The sequence below is a fragment of the Callorhinchus milii genome, unplaced genomic scaffold, assembly GCF_018977255.1.
Source record: "Callorhinchus milii isolate IMCB2004 unplaced genomic scaffold, IMCB_Cmil_1.0 Scaffold19, whole genome shotgun sequence".
Taxonomy (NCBI): Eukaryota; Metazoa; Chordata; class Chondrichthyes; order Chimaeriformes; family Callorhinchidae; genus Callorhinchus; species Callorhinchus milii.
In genome coordinates this window covers 8,152,686-8,176,447 of record NW_024704760.1, presented here as the reverse complement: position 1 = coordinate 8,176,447, position 23,762 = coordinate 8,152,686, and the positions used below count along the sequence as shown (strand labels likewise).

Genomic DNA, 23,762 nt, shown 5'->3' with positions numbered 1-23,762 from the left:
TGAGACATCTCATCAAATGTGATCAGGCGCTATAACAGATGCAAGGATTATTAATGGTGTTCATCTTATTATTAATTTATCTCATGGTTGACCAGCTCAACAGGGAATGAAGCCATCAGCCCAAGTATCTGGATTATAGCCTAGACTCAAGATCATGTCCCCTTGTGAGGCTTCAACCCAAAACCTTCTGCCCAGAAGCTAGGGCTTTACCAAGTGTGCCAAGTTGGCACTGTTATAATTGTGATAGGTTATAATTATACAAAATTAGGCTGTTGTAGGGAAAATATTTGTGGTGAGAAAGGAGAGGTATTTTTGTCATGTATTCAGGTCAATTTTCTCAATATGTTGTTTTACAACAGGGAAGGAAGCCTTATGTGATCTGGTTGTGGATAATGCAGAGCACCATGTATAGGCAGTCTAAAAGTGGGTAATACTTGATAAACTATGATCACAATATGATAATAACTTATAATAATAAGCCTTGAGGTTGATATAGCACCTTATCACGTCTTCAAGACATCTCAAAGCGCTTCACAGGATACACTGTAAAGTGGAGCGACTGTATTTTGTGGACAAAACGCAGCAGCCAATCGCGCACAGCAGTGTCCCACAGACAGTTGTGGATTGAGTGACCAAATTATTATTATTATTTATTTATTGTTTTTGGAGAGAGTATTACCCCCGGAAAACTGATCCGCCAATCGACTAACAAGACTACTGCTAGGTAAACAGACTTCTGTCTGGAGTAAAGAAACTTGCCTAATATACAGTATATTCTGTGAAGAGCTTTGCGATGTCTCGCCGACATGATAAGGCACTGTATCAAATGCAAGAATTATTATTATTCACTGGATAAAAACAAATTATAGTGAGATGAAAAGGGACTTGGTCCAGATTAAGCACAGAATGAGGCCATTTGGCCCATCGTGCCTGTAGCGGCTCTTTGGGAGAGCTATCTACTTAGTTCTCCCGAGATGAAAGGCGCTTTACAAATGTAATTTTGTATTTTGTAATTTTTGTTTTGTGTCCCATTCCCCTGCTCTTTCCCCACAGCCTTGCAATTTTTTTTCTTTTTTTCTTTTCAAGTAAACATCCAGTTGAAAATTATTATTGAATCTGCTTCCATCCATTCAGGCAGTACATTCCAGATCGTAACAACTCGCTGCTTTTTAAAAAAAATTCTCCTCATCTCCCCCCTGGTTCTTTTGCCAATTGTCTGTTTAATCGTTCCAGTTTTCTATTTAATCCTGTCCTAGAAAGGGGAATTAGATTATACCAATTGGGATCTTTGAGACGTCCAGAAGATGTGAAAAGCGCTATATCAAATGCAAGGATTATTGTTATTATTTATTATGATTCTGTTCCTTATTTTATTATTCATGGTTTTATTGAATTATTTATTGAGTGTTAAAAGATCATTTGTCAAACAAAAAGGAGCCGCATTTAACAGTGAAATATTGTGTCAGATGTCAAATGGTGCAGTAGAGCATTGATGATCAGAGTGAACAAACAGCAACAGCAAGGACACTGGTGACTAATTAATGATTCCATCTGAAGCTGAGTTGTCACCAGTATGCTGTGAGGTTTGTTTGGTGGGGGGGTGGAGGTTCCTGACTGGCTTGGTGAGTAATGCAGCATACCCTCAGGTGTCAGCAGAGAGTGTAATTCAAGAGTGTAATTCAAATTCAAGATCCTCATCCTCACCTACAAGGCCATTCACGGCTTTGCACCCTCCTACCTCTCCGACCTACCTCTCCCCCTCACCCTGACCAATTTCCCCCCCTGCTCGGGTCCCGACCCAACAGTCCAGCGCCTTGGGACGTCCTCCCGACGTGAAAGGCGCTCTATAAATGCAATCATGTTGTAAGAGTTCCAAGAATCCGGACCGAAATTCATGAATCAAATCGTCATGGGTATTCAGAACACAATAAAGCGTGGAATGAGAAGAGGTCACTCAACCCCTCAACCCCTCTCCTTCCACACCTACTCCATTGTGATGGCAGCCTCCCACAATATCTCCTCAGAGAAAGGTCTGCATTGGTTAAAAGATACAAACAATACATCACTCTTCGTACCTGCCTGGCTGTGCTAGGATATCTCCTTGGAGCAAGTTCAACCCTCACATTATTAATCTCGAAGGTTTAAAGACTGACTAAGTAGTCTCTGGGATTTGAGCCCCTTATTTTTTGGTCCCAAGTCCAGGGCTGATCCAACTCAGCTCCTGAGGTACTATCAGCAGTGACACAAACTGAATACAAAATTAATGAGCTCTTGTGATAGCTTATTCAGAGCACAGTGAAGTGTATTGATCTTCTTACCACTGGTAACTTTATAATGGTTCCTGACAGCACAGTACTCGGAACAGAAAGTTATAGATTTTATTCCCATGTTTAGCCAAAAGCACAGAGTGTTCAGGACATCGCTAATACAAGAAAACACAGGAAGCCAACCAACACCTCAATTTGTATTCAAGACTCAGAAGAACATTTAAATGGAGAGAAAAACAACAACATAAGGAGATAAAGCATGGATTAAGAGTATAATACAGTATATAATAATCCTTGCATTTGATATCACGTCATTTAGACGTCTCAAAGCGCTTCACAGAATATACAGAAAGTAAAATAATAATAATAATAATGAATCAAAATGAATTGACTGTATACTTTGTGGATGAAAGGCAGCAGCCAATTGCACACAGCCAGTCTCCCACAAACAGTTGTGGATTGAGTGACCAAATGATTATTATTTTATTTATTTATTTTTAAATAAATTAAAAGAAGATTATTGAGTACTTCCCGCGTGCTTCACACACACCAGATAGACTCAGCCCATGGTTGACAACTTGCCCGTTTCAGCTCCTGAGGCAGAATTCTGGGTTGATATCATGATTAAATGGGATACAAACAAAGTGAAAAGAAAAAAACATCAGCAAAGTCTTCCTCTTTTATTGTACTCATCAGCCGCAACTCCCGTGTTACCTGTTGTTTGGGACAGTGCTTCGGAAAGTCCTGCCGACGTGAAAGACGCTGTACAAATGTAATTTGTTGTTGTTTATTTATATTCGTTCCTTTTAAGCGCTTTGGGACGTCCTCCCGACGTGAAAAGCACGAAATCAAATGCAAGGATTATTATTATTATTATTATTATTTCAGCAGTAACGGGCTTGTCCAGGAGAGGGCTCCGCGTGTCTCAAAAAAACCTGGTGAAACTTATTGTGTGCGAGAGTCAGTACTTTACTGTGAACATTTGTGTCTGTTATCTGTAACGTATTAGCTGTGCGTAACTGCCTTGCTGAGTAAAAAACCCGATGACTCAGCACAGTCGCAGGTTTGCACCGAAACGGGTCTATGAGCACTCACAGCCAGTCTCTGTTGAACCTGTTCTCTTAGCTTCTTGACCTGTTACTGGAGCATCACATTCTTTATCTTCAGCCTGTAGTGAAGAGTAGGGGATATGTGAGATGGCGAGAGTTGGAGCATCTCCATATCTGTCCACCCAAAATACCAGAGATACTAACACTATCTTCTTTCCTGCTTTCTCTACTCTCCGCTGTGATAAATCTGATACTTCTGGTACCTAGCAATGTACCTTGGCCACATCACCTTTATATATCACACTTTCACCCACAAAAATATACAGTCAATTCACTTCACAGTATATTCTGTGAAGCTCTTTGAGACGTCTTGAAGGCAAGGATGATTATTGTTGTTTCTGATACTTGTGAGATTATTGTTGTCGTTGTAGTTGCAGACTCTTTCACTGAGGCAGCTTTACTGCAGGAAAGTTACTCACCAATTCAGTTCCTCCAGCTTTCCCTTCTGGTCAACAGTTATTCGAGGCAAAAGAATCAACATTATTGGCATATTCGATGAAAAGAAGCTCGCCAACAACTTGCATGCATTTGCCCGAAAAGAAACATCTCAAATTCGTTTTCAAAAAAATAATAATTATAATTAAAGTGAGTATCTTAATGCCTGTAAACGTCCAGCAGACAAAATTAGATGAACATAAGTGAACACAAAATTCCCACTAAATATTATGGAGTGGTTTTACTCTGTCAATATGTTCCCTACTTTTTTGTATGTTCAGAGCTACATGTATTGGTTGCTAACACTGCTGCCCTGTACCAAACCTCTCCTATAATTATAGAATTTTCAGCACAGAAGAAGACCATTCAACCTATTGCGCCTGTCTGACTGTGTAATAATATTAACAATCATTACATTTGGTACAGCACCATCAGCGGAGACCCTGCTTGCTGGACAGATCTGCACTTAAAAAAAGGACTTCTTGATTTTTAACACTTCTAACAGTCCCCTCTCAACCTTCTTGTCCTATAGAAAACAGTCTTTCGTTACTGCCTCTCATATACTGCGTATTAATTGAGTGAATCTACTCTGTTCTCTCTCTCTGGCCTTGATATCCTTCCTAAAGTGAGGCAATGGGAACAGTTCTCTAACTGCAGCCTAGCTAATGATTTATATAGGTTTAGCATTACAAAGTTTGTATTCCGTGCACCTATTTGTAAAACCTGTTTGTCTTCTCTTTGCTGCGTATAGGGACAGTCTGATTATTTGTGGTGGAGGAGGATCCCCAGTGGAAATGACAACAAGTCATTTTAAAGCTTGTGTAGTTCCTATTTTCGCCCACAAAATAAACAGTCAATTAACTTTCCAGTAGGGTAAAAGGGAACATTGAAAGTCACATCGAAGAGAAAAGCAAAACTTCTTCAAGGTAGGCATTCCTAGAAGAGAAGTGGCAGTGAATTAAACAGAAATAAAACGCAAAATACTGCAGATGCTGGTAACTGTAATATTTTGCATTTCACTTTACAGTATATTCTCTGAAGCGCTTTGAGACAACACAACGATGTGATAAGGCTTATATCAAATGCAAGGATTATTCTTAATCCATGCTTTATTATGATAATTATTATTATCATTATCTTACTGATATGTTCTAGGATTACATTGCTGCTGCATTGAGCTTTCTGAATACACGGCTGGGAGAATGTTTCAAAGCTGATAACATCTTTGGATAAGACATTAAACCAAGGTTCAAGTGGACATTAATGATCCCATGGCACTATTGGAAAAGAGAAGGGAATTTCTATCTCCCGGTGCCTTGGCCAACAAATCCCCCAAATAAAATTGGTCACTCACTCCACGGCTGTTTGTGGGACACTGCTGTACATAATTAGCTGCCGCATTTTGACCACAAAATACACAGTCAATCCACTTTACAGTATATAACCTATGAAGTGCTTTGAGACGTCTCGACAACATGATAAGGCACTCTATCAAATGCAAGGACTATTGTTATTATTACCTGACCGGTTGCTTCTACAGCTCACTGTTGAGCTGTGCTTTAATGCCGGGTTAGGAGTGGTCACTGGAGAAAGACCAGATGCTCCTGTTGCTGCTGAGTCTGCATCCTGACCGGCAGTGGCCTCCTACATCTGCTCTCCTGCTGCTGTTAAGAGAAAAAAAGGAGTGGAAAAAATACTGAACAAAGGACAGAAGCAAGAGTAAATGAGTACTGTACATAGGAGCAGCTACTCCGTGTTGAATGGCAAGTGCCAAAATGATTGCGTCTGGAGTGGGCCTGTAGCACTGGACACATTGTCAAACACCAGCCAGCGGGGATTAAGCAAATTCAGTGCGTGACCCCTGACAAACCTGAATAAGGAGAGGATCTACAATCGGATGGAGGAGACGTGTCACCAAACACCAACAACACGTAAAGAGGCAAAGTCTCCACACATTTCTAGATCCCAAGAGAAGTCTTTAGTGTCTTCTCATGGTATGGTGATGCATACTATCTCGCTATCCCTCCTCTGTTGTCAGGCACGGTGTTAATACATTTAAGCTATGGCATATATTTAGACGCACTATAAATTAGATCAGAAAGAAGAAAGGTTTAGATTAATAAAACATTTCCCTATCATGCGACCGAATCCAAGGGGTTGAAGATATTTTGGTGAAAGACGTGCTGAATCTTCTTACGATGCGGAAACATTGCTGGAAGTAAAAAGAATTAGCAAATAACTTTCTGATAAACTTTCAAATGAAAAAAAAATTGAAAATGCCCTGAATACTGTACTTTGAGGTATTATTGAGGAATTCATAGGTCAGTTTTCTGTTGATGCTTTTTTGGGGAGTTTGATTTTCCTCGGGGGTTCAACAGCAACAACAATTTGCATTTATATAGCACCCCTCACACAGAGTAGTGTCTCAGAGCGCTTGATAGTGGCTGGGCACGAAGCTGAGCCTGGGGGAGGTGACTGTAAGCATGGTCGAAGAGGCAGGTCCTCAGGCGCGACCTAAAGATGGGGAAGTAAGGGGCAAGGTAAAGGGATTGAGGGAGAGTATTCCAGAGTTTCGGGGCATAGTGGCTGAAAGCGCTGCCACCGATGGTGGAATGGAGGCATGAGGGACAAGAAGGAGTCCGGAGCCAGTCGAGCAGAGGCAACGGGTAGTGGGTTGTGCAGTAAGCTGGTTGGAGAGTTAAGGAGGTGGCCAGGGGATGAAGGGAATTGAAGATGAGTGTGAGGATCTTGAAATCAATCTGTTCGGTGATAGGGAGCCAGTGTGGCCTGGCAAGAACTGGTGTGATGGGGGTACGGAGTTTAGTGTGGGTGAGTATGCGGACGGTAGAGTTTTGAATTAACTGGATTTTGTGGATGGTGGAGCTAGGGGTGAGGAAGACATTTGAGTAGTCGAGGTGGGAGGTACAAAAGCATGGACAAGTGTTTTGGCTGAGTTTGGGGTAAGGTACGGTCAGAGCCATGCAATGTGGTGGTGGTGGAGGAAAGCTGTCCTGGTCAGGGACCGGATGTGGGGTAAGAAGGATAGTTGTGTGTTTAGTGATTCTGAGGGATAGGCCGGGGAGGTTGAGGAGGTCAGAGCCGCAGGAGAGAAGATGTTGATGGGAGCCAAGGAGTATGGCTTCTTGACAATGTTCAGCTGCAGGAAGTTTATGCTCATTCAGACCCTGATGTCTGCCAGACAAGCTGACAGAACATCAGCAGACCTGGAGATGCAACTGGAGAAGTAGATTTGGGTGTCCTCCGTATACATGTGGAAGTTTACCCCATGTCTGTAGATGACATCGCCGAGAGGGAGCATATAGATGAGGAAGAGGAAGGGGCCAAGGATGGAGCCTTGGGGTAAGCCTGTCTCCCTCTTGGATTCCTTCCCGAAATCCCTCTGCCAACCCCTCCACCCCCACACCAGCCCTTTCAAAGACTCTTTGGTAGTTTTCGTCTACCTTTGGCCATGACATCCTTTCAAATATGGGTGTCAGAAATTGCACAATGCAAATGAGGCTTAACTAAGGATTTATACAGGCTTAGTTTCACTCATTTGCTTTCATATTTCAACACGCCTATTTATAAATCCTCGGATTCTGTTACCTTTATTTATGGCTTTGCCAACCTGCCCTCCCACTTTTCTTTTGTCTAGTTTTCTGTTGCTAACATTCACAGAGCTACCACTTTCGACCAGAGAAGGCTGGAGGTTTCCCTTTAATGTAGGTTTCAAAGAAACCATTGATGTAGGAACCAGAAAATATGCACATAAATGCATTTACTGTGACAGCGTAGATGAAATTATATGCTTGGCACAAAGAACCAGATTGCGTGTGGTGTGTTTGGTGGTATTAAATATAAATTGATTGGATTGGAACCCTCAGTTCCTCACAACAAATGATGATTCAATAATAATAATTGACGTTGAGAAGTATCAAAGCGCTTCACAGAATATACTGTAAAGTGAATTGACTGTATATTTTGTCGGCCAATTGCGCACAGCAGTGTCCCACAAACAGTCACAGATTGAGTGACCAAACTTCTTTGGGAAGGGATTATTACCTGATTATTGGAAAGCGGGAGGGCCAGGAAGGCTGGTAGTCTTGGCTGTCCTGATCTAATCTTCGTTCTGCTGGGGGTGAAGAACTACACTGTGATAGGATCTGTTGCACAGGAAGGCAATAGGATGAACCTTGTGATGATCGATGAGGTTGTTTTTCAGGTGGAAAGGAGATCAAACTGGAATCGTCGGCAATACGAGTGTCACACACAGAGTTCAGCGGCACCCGTCTGATTTTATTGTGTATGTAACACATACGACATTTGAGTTTTATTACTTCCCATGATAAGAGCATTAGAAATATGGATCATTAATGTCACACACTGTCATTGTGCGTGACATTAATGATCCATGTTTCTAATGCTCTATCGGATCGATCACACATCGCTCACCATACGTGGGTGTCAAGCACTCTGGGACGCTACCCCAGAGTGCTTGACACCCTATAGGGGGCTATATAAATGCAAGTTGTTGCTGCTATGACCCCCCTCACTCAGTGGTGTAGGAATATTTTGCAACAATCCAGCAAACTTGTGGATGTAGGCTGAGCATTGTTCTGTTTTATTTATAAGTAACCGCAATGATATCTTTATGAACTCACTTTACATTCAGAATGTGCTGTTGTTATACAAAGTGGTGTTAGTTATTTATATTCTTGTTCATAAATTATCATTAGTTATTGGTGCATATTGAAGTGCAGGTTGCACTAAGTGTGTATGAGGAGTGGGTTCTGCATTGAAGTGCGTAAGAGTTACATAGGTGTGGATGAGATATGGGCTATTATATGTGTCTAGGAGATAAAATCATTTTTGCATTTGAGATAGCAGCCTTATCACGCCCTTGAGGCTTCTCAAGGAGCTTACTGTAAAATGGTGGTAACTGTATTCTGTAAGGTAAAGCTGCTGCCAATTTGAGCACAGCGGTGTTCCACAAACAGCCATGAAGGAAATGACCAGTTTTATTTGACGGTTTGTTGGCCAGGACCCCGGGAGAGAGAAAAGCCCTTCTTTTCTCGAATAGTGTCATGGGATCTTTCACGTCCACCTGAACAGGCTGACGGGATACGTTTGTCTGATCCGCAGGACGGTACCTCTGACAATACAGGACACTCCCAGCACTGTAATTGGAGTGTCAGGAGTGACCATGTAGCTTCCAAGTTCCGACGTGGGGCTTGAGCCCACAACCTACTGATTCAAAGAGCAGAGAGAGAGAGAGAGAGTGCTACCAACTGAGCCAGACTGACAGACCGGCAGTTGAGTATTAGGTAAGCAGGAGGTGCCTCGTCCCTCCAGGGAGAGAGCGCATTCCATTCCAACAATCTATCTCTGGGATTTCCACGTGTCAGTGGGATGCATGGAGTTCTCAGCTTGGTTTAGATGCGGTTAAACACAGTGATGGGTTTTCAACAACAACAACAACAAGATTCCATTTATAGAGCACCTTTCACGTCGGGAGGACGTCCCAAGGCGCTGGACAGTTGGGTCAGGACCCGAGCATTGGGGGGAAAATGGTCAGGGTGAGGGAGGGAAGGGAGGGAGCGAGGAGGGGGCAGAGAGTCGAGAGGGGAGCTAAAGGCACGGTCAAAGAGAAAGGTCTTGAGACCGACCTTGAAGGAGGAAAGAGAGGAGGCACTGGGGGATAGAGTTCCAGAGCCTAGGAGCTAAGAGGCTGAAGGCCCGGCCACCGATGGTAGGGCGGTTGGGGCGGGGGATGTGGAGCAGACCGGAGCCAGAGGAACGGAGGGTACGGGCAGGTAGGTAGGGGGATAGTAGGTCGGAGAGGTAGGAGGGAGCGAGGCCGTGAATGGCCTTGTAGATGAGGATGAGGATCTTGAATTCAATCCTCTGGGGGATGGGGAGCCAGTGGGGGCGAGCGAGGGTGGGTGTGATGTGGTCGCGGTGTCTGGTGCGGGACAGTACACGAGCTGCAGAGTTCTGAATGACCTGCAGTGTGGAGGGAGGTGGCGGGAAGGCCGGCGAGGAGAGAGTTCCCATAGTCCAGCCTTGAGGTGATAAAGGCGTGGACCAGGGTTTCAGCAGCGTGAGGGGTGAGGTAGTGCCGTAGTCTGGCGATGTTCTGGAGGTGATGGAAGGCGGTGCCAGTTGTGGTGCGGATATGAGGGAGAAAGGACAGCTCAGGGTCGAACAAAACGCCGAGGTTCCTGACTGGCTTTGAGAGGTGGAGAGTGCAGCCTTGGATGCTGATGCTGTCAGCGCCTGAGGTGCGGAGGCGCTGACGTGAGCCAATCAGGAGGGCCTCGGTTTTACGCACGTTGAGCTGAAGAAAGTTGTCTCTCGTCCAGGACTCGATGTCGGACAGGCAGCTGTCAGGACATCGGTGGTCGTGGAGTTGAGGGTAGAGGAGGAAAGGTAGAGTTGGGTGTCATCCGCATACATGTGGAAGTTAACCCCATGTCTGCGGATGATGTCACCGAGGGGAAGTATATAGAGGGTGAAGAGGAGGGGACCGAGGACAGAGCCCTGAGGGACACCGCACGAGACAGTGCGGGGGGTGGAGGAAAAACCATTAGTGGAAACAAAGTGAAGACGGTGGGAGAGGTACGATCTGAACCACTCAAGGACAGGGCCTTGAAGGTTGAGGTGGGAGGACAAGCGGTGGAGGAGGATAGCGTGGTCGACCGTATCGAATGCTGCCGATAGGTCGAGGAGGACGAGGAGGCAGAGGGAGCCCTGGTCACAGATGGTCAGGATGTCATTGGTGACCTTGACCAGGGCAGTTTCTGTGCTATGGGCAGCACGGAAACCCGACTGAAGGGGTTCGAGTAATGAATGGGTGGAGAGGAAAGAGCGCAGTTGGGAGGCGACAACTTGTTCCAGGACGTTGGACAGGAAGGGGAGGTTGGAGATGGGCCGGTAGCTTGATAGCTGCGACGCATCAAGGGAGGGTTTTTTCAAGGTGGGAGTGATGGTGGCAGTTTTTAAGGGAATGGGGACAGAGCCAGAGGAGAGGGACAGGTTGACGATGTCTGTGATATGTGGGGCAAGGAGGTGGAGCTGAGAGATAAGGAGGGTGGGGAAACGGGTACGAAAGTGTGTAGAGGAGGATGGGTAGGAGTCGGAGTGTGGGAGGGAGAGGGTGGGAGGTGGTTGGATGTTAGAGGGGAAGTGACCGCGGAGCGAAATCCCTTGATTTTGGATTCAAATAAATCCAGCATCTCCTCACAGTGAAGGTTGGAGGAGATGACCTGCGCGGGTGGCGGGGGGGACGGAGGAGTCGGGATGTGGTAGAAAACAGTAGCCTGGGGTTGTTCTTCGCCTCCAGGATTATCCTGGAGTAGAAGGATGACTTGGCCGAGGCTAGAGTGGAGTGGTAGACTTTGAGGAGGTCCAGCCAGATTTGTCGGTGGACCGTTAGGCCAGATTTGACGCAGGTATGTTCAGCGGCGCCACACCTGGCTCTTCAGTGAGCGGAGGTGGGTGGTGAACCAGGGGGAGGAGCAGGAGTAGGAGACAGTACGGGAGGTACTCACCTACAAGGCCATTCACGGCCTTGCTCCCTCCTACCTCTCCAACCTACTATCCCCCTACCTACCTGCCCGTACCCTCCGTTCCTCTGGCTCCGGTCTGCTCCACGTCCCCCGCCCCAACCGCCCTACTATTGGTGGTCGGGCCTTCAGCCTCTCAGCCCCCAGGCTCTGGAACTCCATCCCCCAGTGCCTTCGCCTTGCTTCCTCCCTTTCCTCCTTCAAGGCCGGTCTCAAAACCTTTCTCTTTGACCGTGCCTTCAGCTCCCCTCTCGACTCTCTTCCTCCTCCTCGCTCCCTCCCTTCCCTCCCCTCACCCTGACCATTTCCCCCTCCTCTCTCCCTCCCTTCCCTCCCCTCACCCTGACCATTTCCCCCCTGCTCGGGTCATGACCCAACTGTGCAGCGCCTTGGGACGTCCTCCTGACGTGAAAGGCGCTCTATAAATGGAATCTTGTTGTTGTTGTTGTTGTTGAGGTGATGGGGGCAAGAGTATTGAGTGTGGAGGAGAGGGTGTTGTAGAGGAGGGTGAGACGAGAAGAGGGGTCAGTGAGGGTTGAAGGCCAGAGGGAGAGGAGTTCAGAGGACTCCAAGGCAGCGGTTAGGGATTGTGGGGGTAACTTCTTCCAGGGGCGGTAGAAGATGGTGGTGGGTCTGGTGGAGGTGGGGAGGGGGGTGGAGGTGGTGAAGGAGATGACGTAGTGGTCAGAGATGGCCTTGTCGGTGATAGTGACATTCGAGACACTGAGGCCCCGGGTGATCACCAAGTTGAGTGGGTGGCCGTGACTGTGAGTGGGGGAGTTGATGTGGAGGGAGAGGTTGAGAGAGGAGAGCAGGGAAGAGAAGTCTGAGGAGATGGAGCAGGAGGGGGTGAAGTGCAGGTTGAAGTCGCCCAGGATGATGAGGCGATCAGAGCAAAGGCAGAGAGATGTAAGAAGTGTCGAAATATCGAAGATGAAGGTGGGAGAGGTTTTAGGGGGACGGTAGAGGAGGAGGATTTTGAGCGAGAGGAAGGAGGGGTGAGAGAGGGTGAGGTGCTCGAAAGAGGGGAAAGAGCCAGAGGAGTAGGGGGATAGGGCAAGTGGTGTCCTTGAGATCAGGGCTACATATATATATATATATGTATATATATATATGGATATATATATCCATATATCAAATGCAAGGATTATTATTATTATTATTATTATTACACCACCGCCACGGCGGTTGGGGTGAGGGATGTGGTGGGAGGTGTAGCCGGGTGGTGTGGCCTCCGTGAGGGGGAAGGTGTCACCTGAGGTGAGCCACGTTTCCGTTAAGGCCATGATGTCAACGTTCTCATCAAGGATGACAGAAGGGTGTGTGGGAGGGGAGGGGGGTCCAGGTTGTGAAGCAGGGTTGGGGGGAAATGGGGATAAGGGAGGAGAGGTTGGCTCCCCGGGTCTGTGTCCGGGGTGGCTGGCGAGTGTATTGGGGAATGGGGCAGTCGGTGTGGCTGCTGCTGGACAGCCAACGCCACGGTGAGCCCGGCCGGCGGAGGATTCCCAGGCTGGAACAGAAGGAGGTTGCGGAAGGGTCAATTGGGGATGGAAGCCGAAAGGGACGGAGAGAGAGGAGGACAGAGCGTGAGAGATGTTGAGGGTGAAGGGTTTGGGGGCAGAGAGGAGGGAGGAGGGAGGGAGGGGGTGAGGGGGCTCGGGTCAAAGCGGCAGCCATAGTGCGCACGCGGGGACCGGGAGCGAGCGGTCAGGTGGATGGCATTATCCCATAGGCTGGGGCTGGGGCAGCCAACCCAACAGAACCATGTGGGCCCTGATGTGAGCCCTGGGGGGGGTGGGGGTGGGGCGCAGAGGTTTTTTTTTGTTGCGCACACACTCCTGAAAACTAAACTATGACGTTGGCGGTTTCCCCGCTCCGCCCCCACCCCTTCCCCACCCCCCACACCCCCCCGTGTGGCTGCACTCCCTGCCGCCGCTCCCCGTGTGGCTGAACTCCCCGCCGCCGCGACCTTTCGCATGTGTCGGACACCCGGCTGAACCCGCAACCCCTCTCCCCCATCCCCCCCCCCCCCCCCCACACACACACAAAAAGTACAGGTTATCATCCTTTCTCCTTATTTCACACACACACACACACACAGGTGGACAGGAGATTGTAATGTAACAATTGGATCGTCTGCTTGAGAACGTGTGTGTTTTGGGCGTGGAACCAAACAGCAGTCCAGTCCTTTCTCAAGAACTGATGTAAACCATGGATACAGGGGGGGTACACAGGGGCGGTCTCAGCCCAACTGGGGGCCGGAGTGGGGGTCAGGCTGAGTGAGTGGAGTGAATGAGTGAGTGAGTGAGTGGAGTGAGTGAGCGAGTGGAGTGAGTGAGTGGAGTGAGTGAGTGGAGTGCTTGAGTGAGTGAGTGGAGTGCATGAGTGAGTGGAGAGGTGGAGTGGAGTGAGTGAGTGAATGAGTGGAGTGAGTGAGTGGAGTGGGTAGAGTGGAGTGGAGTGAATGGGTGGAGTGGAGTGAGTTAGTGGAGTGAGTGGAGTGGGTAGAGTGGAGTGAGTGGGAGTGGATGCAGTGGAGTGGAATGAGTGGAGTGGGTGGAGTGGAGTGGGTGAGTGTGTGAGTGAGTGAGTGCGTGAGTGGGAGTGAGTGAGTGGAGTTCATGAGTGAGTGGAGAGGTGGAGTGGAGTGAGTGAGGAGAGTGAGTGAGTGGAGTGGATTGGGTAGAGTGGAGTGAGTGGACTGGAATGAATGGGTGGAATGGAGTGAGTGAGTGGAGTGGGTAGAGTGGATGGAGTGGAGTGGGTAGAGTGGAGTGGGTGGAGTGGAGTAGGTAAGTATGTGAGTGAGTGGAGTGGGTGAGTGAGTGAGTGAGTGGGTGGAGTGAGTGAGTGGAGTGGGTGAGTGAGTGAGTGAGTGAGTGGGTGAGTGAGTGAGTGAGTGTGTGAGTGGAGTGGGTGGAGTGAGTGAGTGGAGTGGGTGAGTGAGTGAGTGGAGTGGGTGAGTGAGTGGAGAGGGTGGAGTGGAGTGAGTGTGTGAGTGAGTGAGTGAGTGAGTCTCACCCGTCTACTTCCTGAAAAAGACGTGTGAGACTGTCAACACCGACACTAACGCTAACACTAACACCAGCACCATGTTTGCTGAGCGTCTGGGTCGGCAGCTGCGGAAGCCCACCAAGGGCTTGTGGGGTTGGCTGGCCAAGCAGTTCTTCGAGAGGAACAACGCTTGGCTGGAGGAGGCGGCGGTCGGGCTGTGTCGGATCCAGCCCCAGAGCCAGGTCCTGGAGCTGGGCTTCGGGCCGGGGCTGGGGCTGAGGGCAGCGGCCGACCGGCTGCCGGGTCCCGGGGGGAAGCTGTACGGTCTGGATTACTCCGAGTACATGCACAGCGTAGCCAGCAGGAGGCTGCGGACCGAGATCCTGGCCGGGAAGGTGCGCCTGTTCCTGGGCAGCGTGGACCGCATCCCCCTGGAGGATAGTCAGCTGGACACTGTCTACCACTGCAACTGTTACTACTTCTGGCCCGACCTGAGCGCCGGCAGCCGAGAGATACACCGGGTCATGAAGCCAGGTAGGTAGATGATGATGATGATGATGATGATGGAGCCCAGGCTCCTTCTTCATCCCCCCCCCCCCCACTTTGGGTACAGTATAAAAAGATTACAGCACAATGAGCACAACTTGTGAAGGGCCCCATATATAAATATTGTACATAATATAATAACCCAGCAACAACCACAAGAAATTTCACCTTTCACAACAACTACAACAACTTGTATTCATGTTAGAATATACACTTTTTGTACACTGCTAGAATCATAATAGATGTTGTGAATGGGTTAACTTTTAAGTTAAGTGTGGGGGACAACTGGACTGACAGTCATGGGATAGGATACATCTGGTTTTCTCTGTTTTTGAAAGAATAACGGACAGGGGAGGGGGTCGCCTCTTATCAGTAAATGACAACAAGCCACAGAGGTAACGGTCCAAGGTACCAGTCGACACAGGATCTCGACTGAGCAATAAGTCACTAGATTCTGACAGGGCCAACCGACAGAAGGCAACCCTCAAGAATAGCAATTAATGAGCAAGTTGCTTAAACTAGAGGACCTCGGTACCATCCCGGGATACTGATAAGGAATAACCAGTCACTTAAAAGGAATGTACTAATGATCCCACACCACAAAATAATGAGCACCAGATACAGCCCTAAACTGATCAATCCTCTATCTTAGACAATTAGATCAGATAACAGGGGACTTAAGGACAATGTGTATGTGTGTTGAGGCACTACACCCCATGAGGTGTTCACGTGAACCCAGCATGATTTCGACCGGGTGATCTAATGTCCACACCATGATTGGATGAACATTGGTATAAGAGTTCCGTTAAGTTTGTGTACGGGGCCCTCCCGGGTCGTGGAGACAAGGGTACGGGAGATGGAGCCATCCCGGGTGGCGGAGACAAGGGTACGGGAGATGGGGCCGTCTCGGGTCGTGGAGACAAGGATACGGGAGATGGGGCCGTCTCGGGTCGTGGAGACAAGGGTACGGGAGATGGAAGACTGAGAGCTGGAAACACTAAGACTGAGGATATCAGATGGAAGATTGAAAGCTGTAAGCAAGAAGACTGAAAACATGAAGAATCAAACTTGTGTGCTGGAAAGACACAGTGTTGAACTCTTGAACTTGAGATATCTATAGTGGTATAGTGGTATAGTGAAATACAACAACATTCAATTACTGTCAGTCCCGGTCCCTCTCCGTACCCGGTAGGCAATAGCGGATTTCCCACTGACTGTTCGAACGCCCGAAAGTTACTCCATCACTTACGCAATTTTCACATCAACACACAATATATCAACATATTCGAATGTCGTTCACACGCACATCAGTGCACTTAAATGCCTGGTGCGATCGCCAGCGTACTCAAACGCCTGACCGTTACCGAAGCTTGGTCCCGACTACATCTTAGTGTGGCATCCACAGCTTACTCAACCTTGGCCCCACCTACACATTGCTGTGTCACCCACAGCTTACTCCAAACTACTGTCTCTACTTGAAGTATTCAAACATTCAAGGAGACAATCACAAACACTCAAAACTACTGTCTCTACTTGAAGTATTCAAGGAGACAATCACAAACTTCCCAGCTAATATAGTCAAATATTCAGCTTTAAAAACAATCAGACGTTGATGTATTCAAACATGCAACATCATTAAACGTTCGTCTAGGCTTGATTGTACCTCCCTTGTCTGTTTACTGGGGAATCCTACCAAATTGTTGGGAATCCAAATAAGAGACACAGGCTCAAATGAATTATATTTGTTCTTTCTAATACTCAAAATCCCAATGGGTTAATACACTCGGTTAATTGCCTGCTACACACATATAAGGTTACTTAACAAGTTCCCCCTCATATTTCATAGCCCACTTAGGCGCAGCCATCGTCCCAACTATCTACTAGTCACGATCGTACCGGACTCCTAATTCCCGCAATTGCCGAGTGTATTAATACTGAGTATCCTGCCGACTACGCCAAATCTGTTAGAAAATAAATTCAGCCAAATCTGTAAGGAAATAACGCTAATTCCTCTAACCAGATATCAGACTGTTTTATTATTATTCGTTCATTATTCCCCAATATCCCGATGGGTCAGACCAAAGGCCGGTACAATCAACAGATCTTATAACAGAATAACACCACTATAGATATCTCAAGTTCAAGAGTTCAACACTGTGTCTTTCCAGCACACAAGTTTGATTCTTCATGCTTTCAGTCTTCTTGCTTACAGCTTTCAATCTTCCATCTGATATCCTCAGTCTTAGTGTTTCCAGCTCTCAGTCTTCCATCTCCCGTACCCTTGTCTCCACGACCCGAGACGGCTCCATCTCTCTTATCCTTGTCTCCGCGACCCGGGACGGCTCCATCTCTCTTATCCTTGTCTCCACGACCCGGGACGGCTCCATCTCTCTTATCCTTGTCTCCACGACCTGAGACGGCCCCATCTCCCATACCCTTGTCTCCACGACCCGGGAGTGCCCCGTACACAAAGTTAACAGAACTCTTATACCAATGTTCATCCAATCATGGTGTGGACATTAGATCACCCGGTCAAAATCATGCTGGGTTCACGTGAACACCTCATGGGGTGTAGTGCCTCACACACATACACATTGTCCTTAAGACCTCTGTTATCTGATCTAATTGTCTAAGATAGAGGATTGATCAGTTTAGGACTATCTGGTGCTCATTATTTTGTGGTGTGGGATCATTAATACATTCCTTTTAAGTGACTGGTTATTTTTTATCAGTATCCCGGGATGGTACCGAGGTCCTCTAGTTTAAGCAACTTGCTCATTAATTGCTATTCTTGAGGGTTGCCCTCTGTCGGTTGGCCCTGTCAGAATCTAGTGACTTATTGCTCAGTCGAGATCCTGTGTCGACTGGTACCTTGAACGGTTACCTCTGTGGCTTGTTGTCATTTACTGATAAGAGGTGACCCCCTCCCCTGTCCGTTATTCTTTCAAAAACAGAGAAAACCAGATGTATCCTATCCCAGTTGTCCCCCACACTTAACTTGAAAGTTAACCCATTCACAACATCTATTATGATTCTAGCAGTATACAAAGAGTGTATATTTTTTGTATATTCTAACATGAATACAAGTTGTTGTAGTTGTTGTGAAAGAGGAAGGGTTTCTGGAATGGGGTTCCAGAGGGTGAGGGCAGAAAGGTTGAAGGCTCAACGTCTGATCGTGGAGTGGGCAGGGTGGGGGATGTGGAGCGGGCCAGTGCTCGCCGAGCGGAGGGAGCAGACAGTTGGTGAAGTTTTAATACCTTTAAAAAGACATTGAGACTCTACTTAAATGTCTCCCGTTAATTCTTTAGACGCAAAGGGTCGTGCAAATCTGGAACTCTCACCCCCAAAAGGTTGTGGTTGCTGGATCTATTCATATTTTCATGATTGAGGTGGATAGATTTTTGTTAGTTCAGGGTATCAAGGGATATGGGGCAAAGGTGGGTAATTGGAGTTAGTTACAGATCAGCCATGATCTAACAGAATGGTGGAACAGGCTCGAGGAGTTGAATTACCTAATCATGTTCCTATGTTCCTATGTCTTGATTCTGAGCATTGAACTTTATGCAGGAGCTCTGATGGTTACTACTTTTTACCTGAAGTATTTGGAGAGCTTTGCAGCTTCAGGATTTTTGCCGAATACAAACTGGAAGCCAGAGCAGTACATGGAGGCTCTACGTGCAGCTGGATTCAATGACGTGCGGATGGAGGACCGACAGCACAAGGGACACACCTTCCAGGCGATATTTGCGATCGCAAATAAACCCTAACTGCTGTGCGCCTTACTGTACATTGCAATGTACTGATAACTTCAGGACACGTCTCAAGACCCTCCTCTTCAGCCGTGCTTTCGGCCACCCTCCATGTCCTCCACTCTCCCTGATCCTAACCCCCCCCAGCTCAGCTCCAAACCCCCGACTGTCCAGCCCCTTGGGATGTCCTCCCGACGTGAAAGGCGCTATGCAAATGTAATTTTTTATTTTGTATTGCATTTGGTTCAAGAAACAAAAATACACTATGTCTCACAAGTCAATCAGTTTCTGTCTAATTTAATTCCTTTTTGAATTTGCTGACGCAATCTGTCTCTATAGGCTTTCTGGGCTCTTTGTAATTAATTATGAATTGTCTTCACCTTCTGACTTCTGAGTTGAGTGCATGCCCCTCATTCTAAATTTGTTGACCACGTTAAACATACTATTGAGGTTCAGTTTATCTAATAATAATAATTCTTCAATTGATATAGTGCCTTATCACATTGTTGAGGTTTAGGGTTTTAAAGATTGCAGGAGCTTCAGTAGAATCTGTTTGAGCTTCGTTTTCTTGTGTGAACATTGCTAGTTTCTGTAACCTCTCTTAGTAACTCAGGTTCTTCATATATTCGGTTAATGTGATGGATGTAATGCTTGAACCCTGGGGACATGAGCTGCTCCCTGACCCTCTGAGCCAATCGTCAAACAATCCAGAATTTATAATAATAATCCTTGCATTTGATATAGCGCTTTATCACTTCATTGAGACGTCTCGAAGCTTTTCACAGAATATACTGTAAAGTGGATTGACTTTATATTTCGTGGGCGAAACACAACAGCTGATTGCGCACAGCAGTGTCCTACAAACAATCGTGGAAATGAGTGACTAAGTTATTTTGTGTGTGGGGGGGGATTATTACCCCAGAAAGCAATCTGCCAATCGACTGTCAATCGGGTTCCTACTTACTGCTAGGTAAACAGATCTGTGTGAAGTAAGGAAGCTTGCCTAAGGTTCTGCCCTGCCCAGAAATCAAACCTGGGTACTATTGCTTGCGAGGCGAGCTCGCTAGCCACTACGCTACAAGGCTCCACAATGCATTCATGGACTGTGAAGGATGTAATGTATTCAGGGAGTGTGAAGGATGTAAGGCCTGCACCCTGGGGACATCACACATAGCTGCACCAAGTGGTAAATGGAGATATCTGTGGCATAGTGAAGCTCGTACTCAGAAGGTGGTTTGGATTACCAGCCGGTGAACAGTTGTAAGTGTGCTTATCTGCTGCACGTTTGCATTTGCATAACATTGCCAAAAAGCAGATGCACTGATGGATTGACATAAGTATCACACAGTCAATAATATCAAGGGGACTGGGTGGGAGAACAGAACAATGCTGCAGCCACTAATCGCCAAGGTGGCCATCAAAACTGGAACGACTTTAATAGAACTTTTTTTTCTAATTAATTTCTTTTGGAAAGTATGTATCTGTGTTACCGTTTGAAGCTGGAAATAGAAAATCAGCCTGCTGGGGAATGCGAGATGAAAGTTTCTGTGCAATGTCTCGTGTTCCATCTGCATATTTCCTAGCTATGAACTCCGTGATGCTGTGCTCTTGAGAGGTACTGAGAGACCCTGGGAGATATTAGGAGAGACTGACGGGAAGCAGTAGACTGAAAGACACCAAGAGAAATTAGGAGCAACAGAAAACCACTGAGGGGCATGGAACTAGATTGGTAAATAAATATTGATCGTTCATGTGTTATATGTTTGCACCTACATCATTTCATTTGTGTTTGTGAAATAAATATTTCTGGTTCAACTGTATTTTTTTTTAACCTGGGTCACTAAATAATACTTTGCTTTCGGAAAATGTTGGAGAGATTCTATGGCTTCATGGATTGAGCGCTCGCGAGGGAGAGGACCCGGGTTTGATTCCCGGGCAGGGCAAAACTTTAGGCAGCTTTCCTTTCTTCATACACCTCGGTTTACCTAGCTGTAAATAGGAACCCAATGTTAAATCGATGGACGGATTGCTTTTCCAGGGGTAATAACCCTTTAAAAAAAAATTGGTCACTCCGATTGTTTGTGGGACGCTGCTGTGCGCAATTGGCTGCCGCGTTTCTCCCACAAAATAGACAGTCAGTTCACTTTACAGTATATCCTGTGAAGTGCTTTGAGATATCTCAACGATGTGATAAGACTCTGTATCAAATGCAAGGATTATTATTATTATTGTTTCAATTAGCATTCGATAGTGGTGGTAAATGGTGATTATTCTAATGACCACCATCATAGTGAATGTATACTCCAACCATGTGTCCATCACATGTAAAACAACTTGAAACTCATCCTGTCGCAGGTCCCCAGCCGATCTCAAACTGAGCATCTGTCCTGTTACAAACTCGCTACCCACCAGCGCAGACGGGGAAATGCAGTGTCTCTAAGTGAACAACCTTTGCTCAGACACAACAGCTGTGCTCCCAACATTTCCAGCCCATTACTTGTTGCACTGAGAATGTCGTTTGCTTTCAGTGGAGACCAGCTGTTAATATTATTCAGCCATTGTGTAGCCTGGGTATATTGGTGCAAAGTGCAACACTAATCCAGCAGAGATGGCACGGGTTGAGTGCTACGCTATTTACAAGAGAAGTCACCTCTGCTATTAGTAATAAATAAGGAGGCCCAGCTTTCCTCATTGTCATCTGTGATTCACTGCTTATTATGGTGGTGGCAACCGTGATATGGAACAGTGGTGCAGTTATTTCATATGTATTGTCCGTCAGCTGATGGTGGAACAAAAGGACAAACAAAATGAGAACATCAATATCGATGTGTCTGTACCATCAGACCTCTGAATAGCTGAATAGCTTCATATTTCACATTTTGTTCTAAAATTCTGTAAAAATGCATCAAAGACTAGTCCTGCACATCAATGCTCAGTGGCTGGCGTCTCTTTCATGACTCTTTTCCATTCCGTACCCCAGGAGTCAGATGATTTGAACACATCTGTAAGGCTGCAACAGTGTTAAGGAGTTGGTGTTGAGCTTTGGGGAAGTCTGCATTCTACAAATCGGGCGCAATTGATCGACGCAAAGAAAATACCCAATTATAACATGCAACAGTCGCGCGGAAAGCGTGTAAAACCCAGATAAAATGAACTCCCAGATGTTTGTTGGTGAGAAATGATGTGGCTGGGAGTGAGGTGCACAGTATCAACAAGTACATTTTTATTCAGAAGCAGCCAACCACATGCAACTAATGCATAGCGTATTTGCTTTGTGTCTTCCATCACGCGACACATGTGGGCTATTACCATTCAAGACTACAAAAATTTTTGCAACTCTCACAAAATATACAGTCAATTCACTTTACAGTGTATTCTGTGAAGCGCTTTGCGACGTCTTGAAGTCGTGAGAAGGTGCTATATCAAATGCAAGGATTATTACTTTTTTTCACACATGTCCATGTAAATTTGGGCCTCAAATGATTTGGGTTTGAATTGAACTCTGCAGCTTCTGATACATAAATTGACTGTGGCCACATGGGACCAAGCTTGGCCACGACGAGCGAAGGTTTTTTTGTGACCGACCGCAAACATTTAAACGTTTGAGAAATTGTCACGGTGACACAATGTGAATGTTTCAATCCATTCTGTTTAATTACTTCCATGTGAATTGGCAGCGGAGGCAGCGGCAGCAACACAGAGCCCGAAGGGAAATGGAGCTGGAAACACAGAGATAGCAAATGGGGTCAAGCGGTCTCCCAGTCCAGCAACAAACACCTGTACAACCGATGTCATTGTCCTCACGGCGGGGCATTCGCACAGATTGCTGCTGTCCTTTATTATTGCCATGAATTATAACAATCCGGGCTTTCGATTTCTTGCCGCGTTTCCCACCATAAGAACGTTGACTTCATTTACGTTATTTCTCGCACGTGAACTGCATTGAGAGGGGTTTCTTTGAGCTGATCTGGTTGGGGAGCCGGTGGTTCCAGACAGGCGGCAAAACCCTGTTATTAACCGGTGTCTCGGAGTGCACTGTGACTGATGTGCAGAAATAAGTCACTACGCTCCAGACATTACACCCACACCTGCGCATGGCTTCCCTTCAGTGGGGGTTGGCATATAGTGCGGATAAAGCAGATTGAGAAACAACGCAAACAACAACACATTGCAATTATATCACTTTTGATTCTCTCCTCACTCTGCCCTCTCCCCTCGTTAGCTCCTCCTCTCACTCTGGCCCCTCCCTCCTCTGCCCTCTCCCCTCATGTTAGCTCCTCCTCTCACTCTGGCCCCTCCCTCCCTTCATGTTAGCTCCTCCTCTCACTCTGGCCCCTCCCTCCCTCTGCCCTCTCCCTTCATGTTAGCTCCTCCTCTCACTCTGGCCCCTCCCTCCCTCTGCCCTCTCCCTTCATGTTAGCTCCTCCTCTCACTCTGGCCCCTCCCTCCCTCTGCCCTCTCCAACTCATGTTAGCTCCTCCTCTCACTCTGGCCCCTCCCTCCCTCTGCCCTCTCCCCTCATGTTAGCTCCTCCTCTCACTCTGGCCCCTCCCTCCCTCTGCCCTCCCTTCATGTTAGCTCCTCCTCTCACTCTGGCCCCTCCCTCCCTCTGCCCCCTCTCCTCCCCTCACTCTGGCCCCTCCCCCCCTCTGCCCTCTCACTCCTCCTCTCACTCTGGCCCCTCCCTCCCTCTGCCCTCTCCACCTCATGTTAGCTCCTCCTCTCACTCTGGCCCCTCCCTCCCTCTGCCCTCTCCAACTCATGTTAGCTCCTCCTCTCACTCTGGCCCCTCCCTCCCTCTGCCCTCTCCCCTCATGTTAGCTCCTCCTCTCACTCTGCCCTCTCCTCTCATGTTAGCTCCTCCTCTCACTCTGGCCCCTCCCTCACTCTGCCCTCTCCACCTCATGTTAGCTCCTCCTCTCACTCTGGCCCCTCCCTCCCTCTGCCCTCTCCCCTCATGTTAGCCCCTCCTCTCACTCTGGCCCTCCCTCCCTCTGCCCTCTCCACCTCATGTTAGCTCCTCCTCTCACTCTGGCCCCTCCTCCCTCTGCCCTCTCCACCTCATGTTAGCTCCTCCTCTCACTCTGGCCCCTCCCT

General features: G+C 47.2%; 1 protein-coding gene across 1 annotated transcript; it reads left to right on the top strand.

Annotated features, from left to right (window-relative positions):
* The first annotated feature begins 4,528 nt into the window (after positions 1-4,528).
* Positions 4,529-18,776, top strand: zgc:194242 (uncharacterized protein LOC100005854 homolog). The gene is made up of 3 exons (XM_007894173.2): positions 4,529-4,737; positions 14,465-14,904; positions 18,484-18,776. Exons 2-3 carry the CDS (start codon positions 14,469-14,471, stop codon positions 18,681-18,683), a joined length of 636 nt encoding a protein of 211 aa, XP_007892364.1. The 5' UTR covers positions 4,529-4,737; positions 14,465-14,468; the 3' UTR covers positions 18,684-18,776.
* The last annotated feature ends 4,986 nt before the right edge of the window (positions 18,777-23,762 follow it).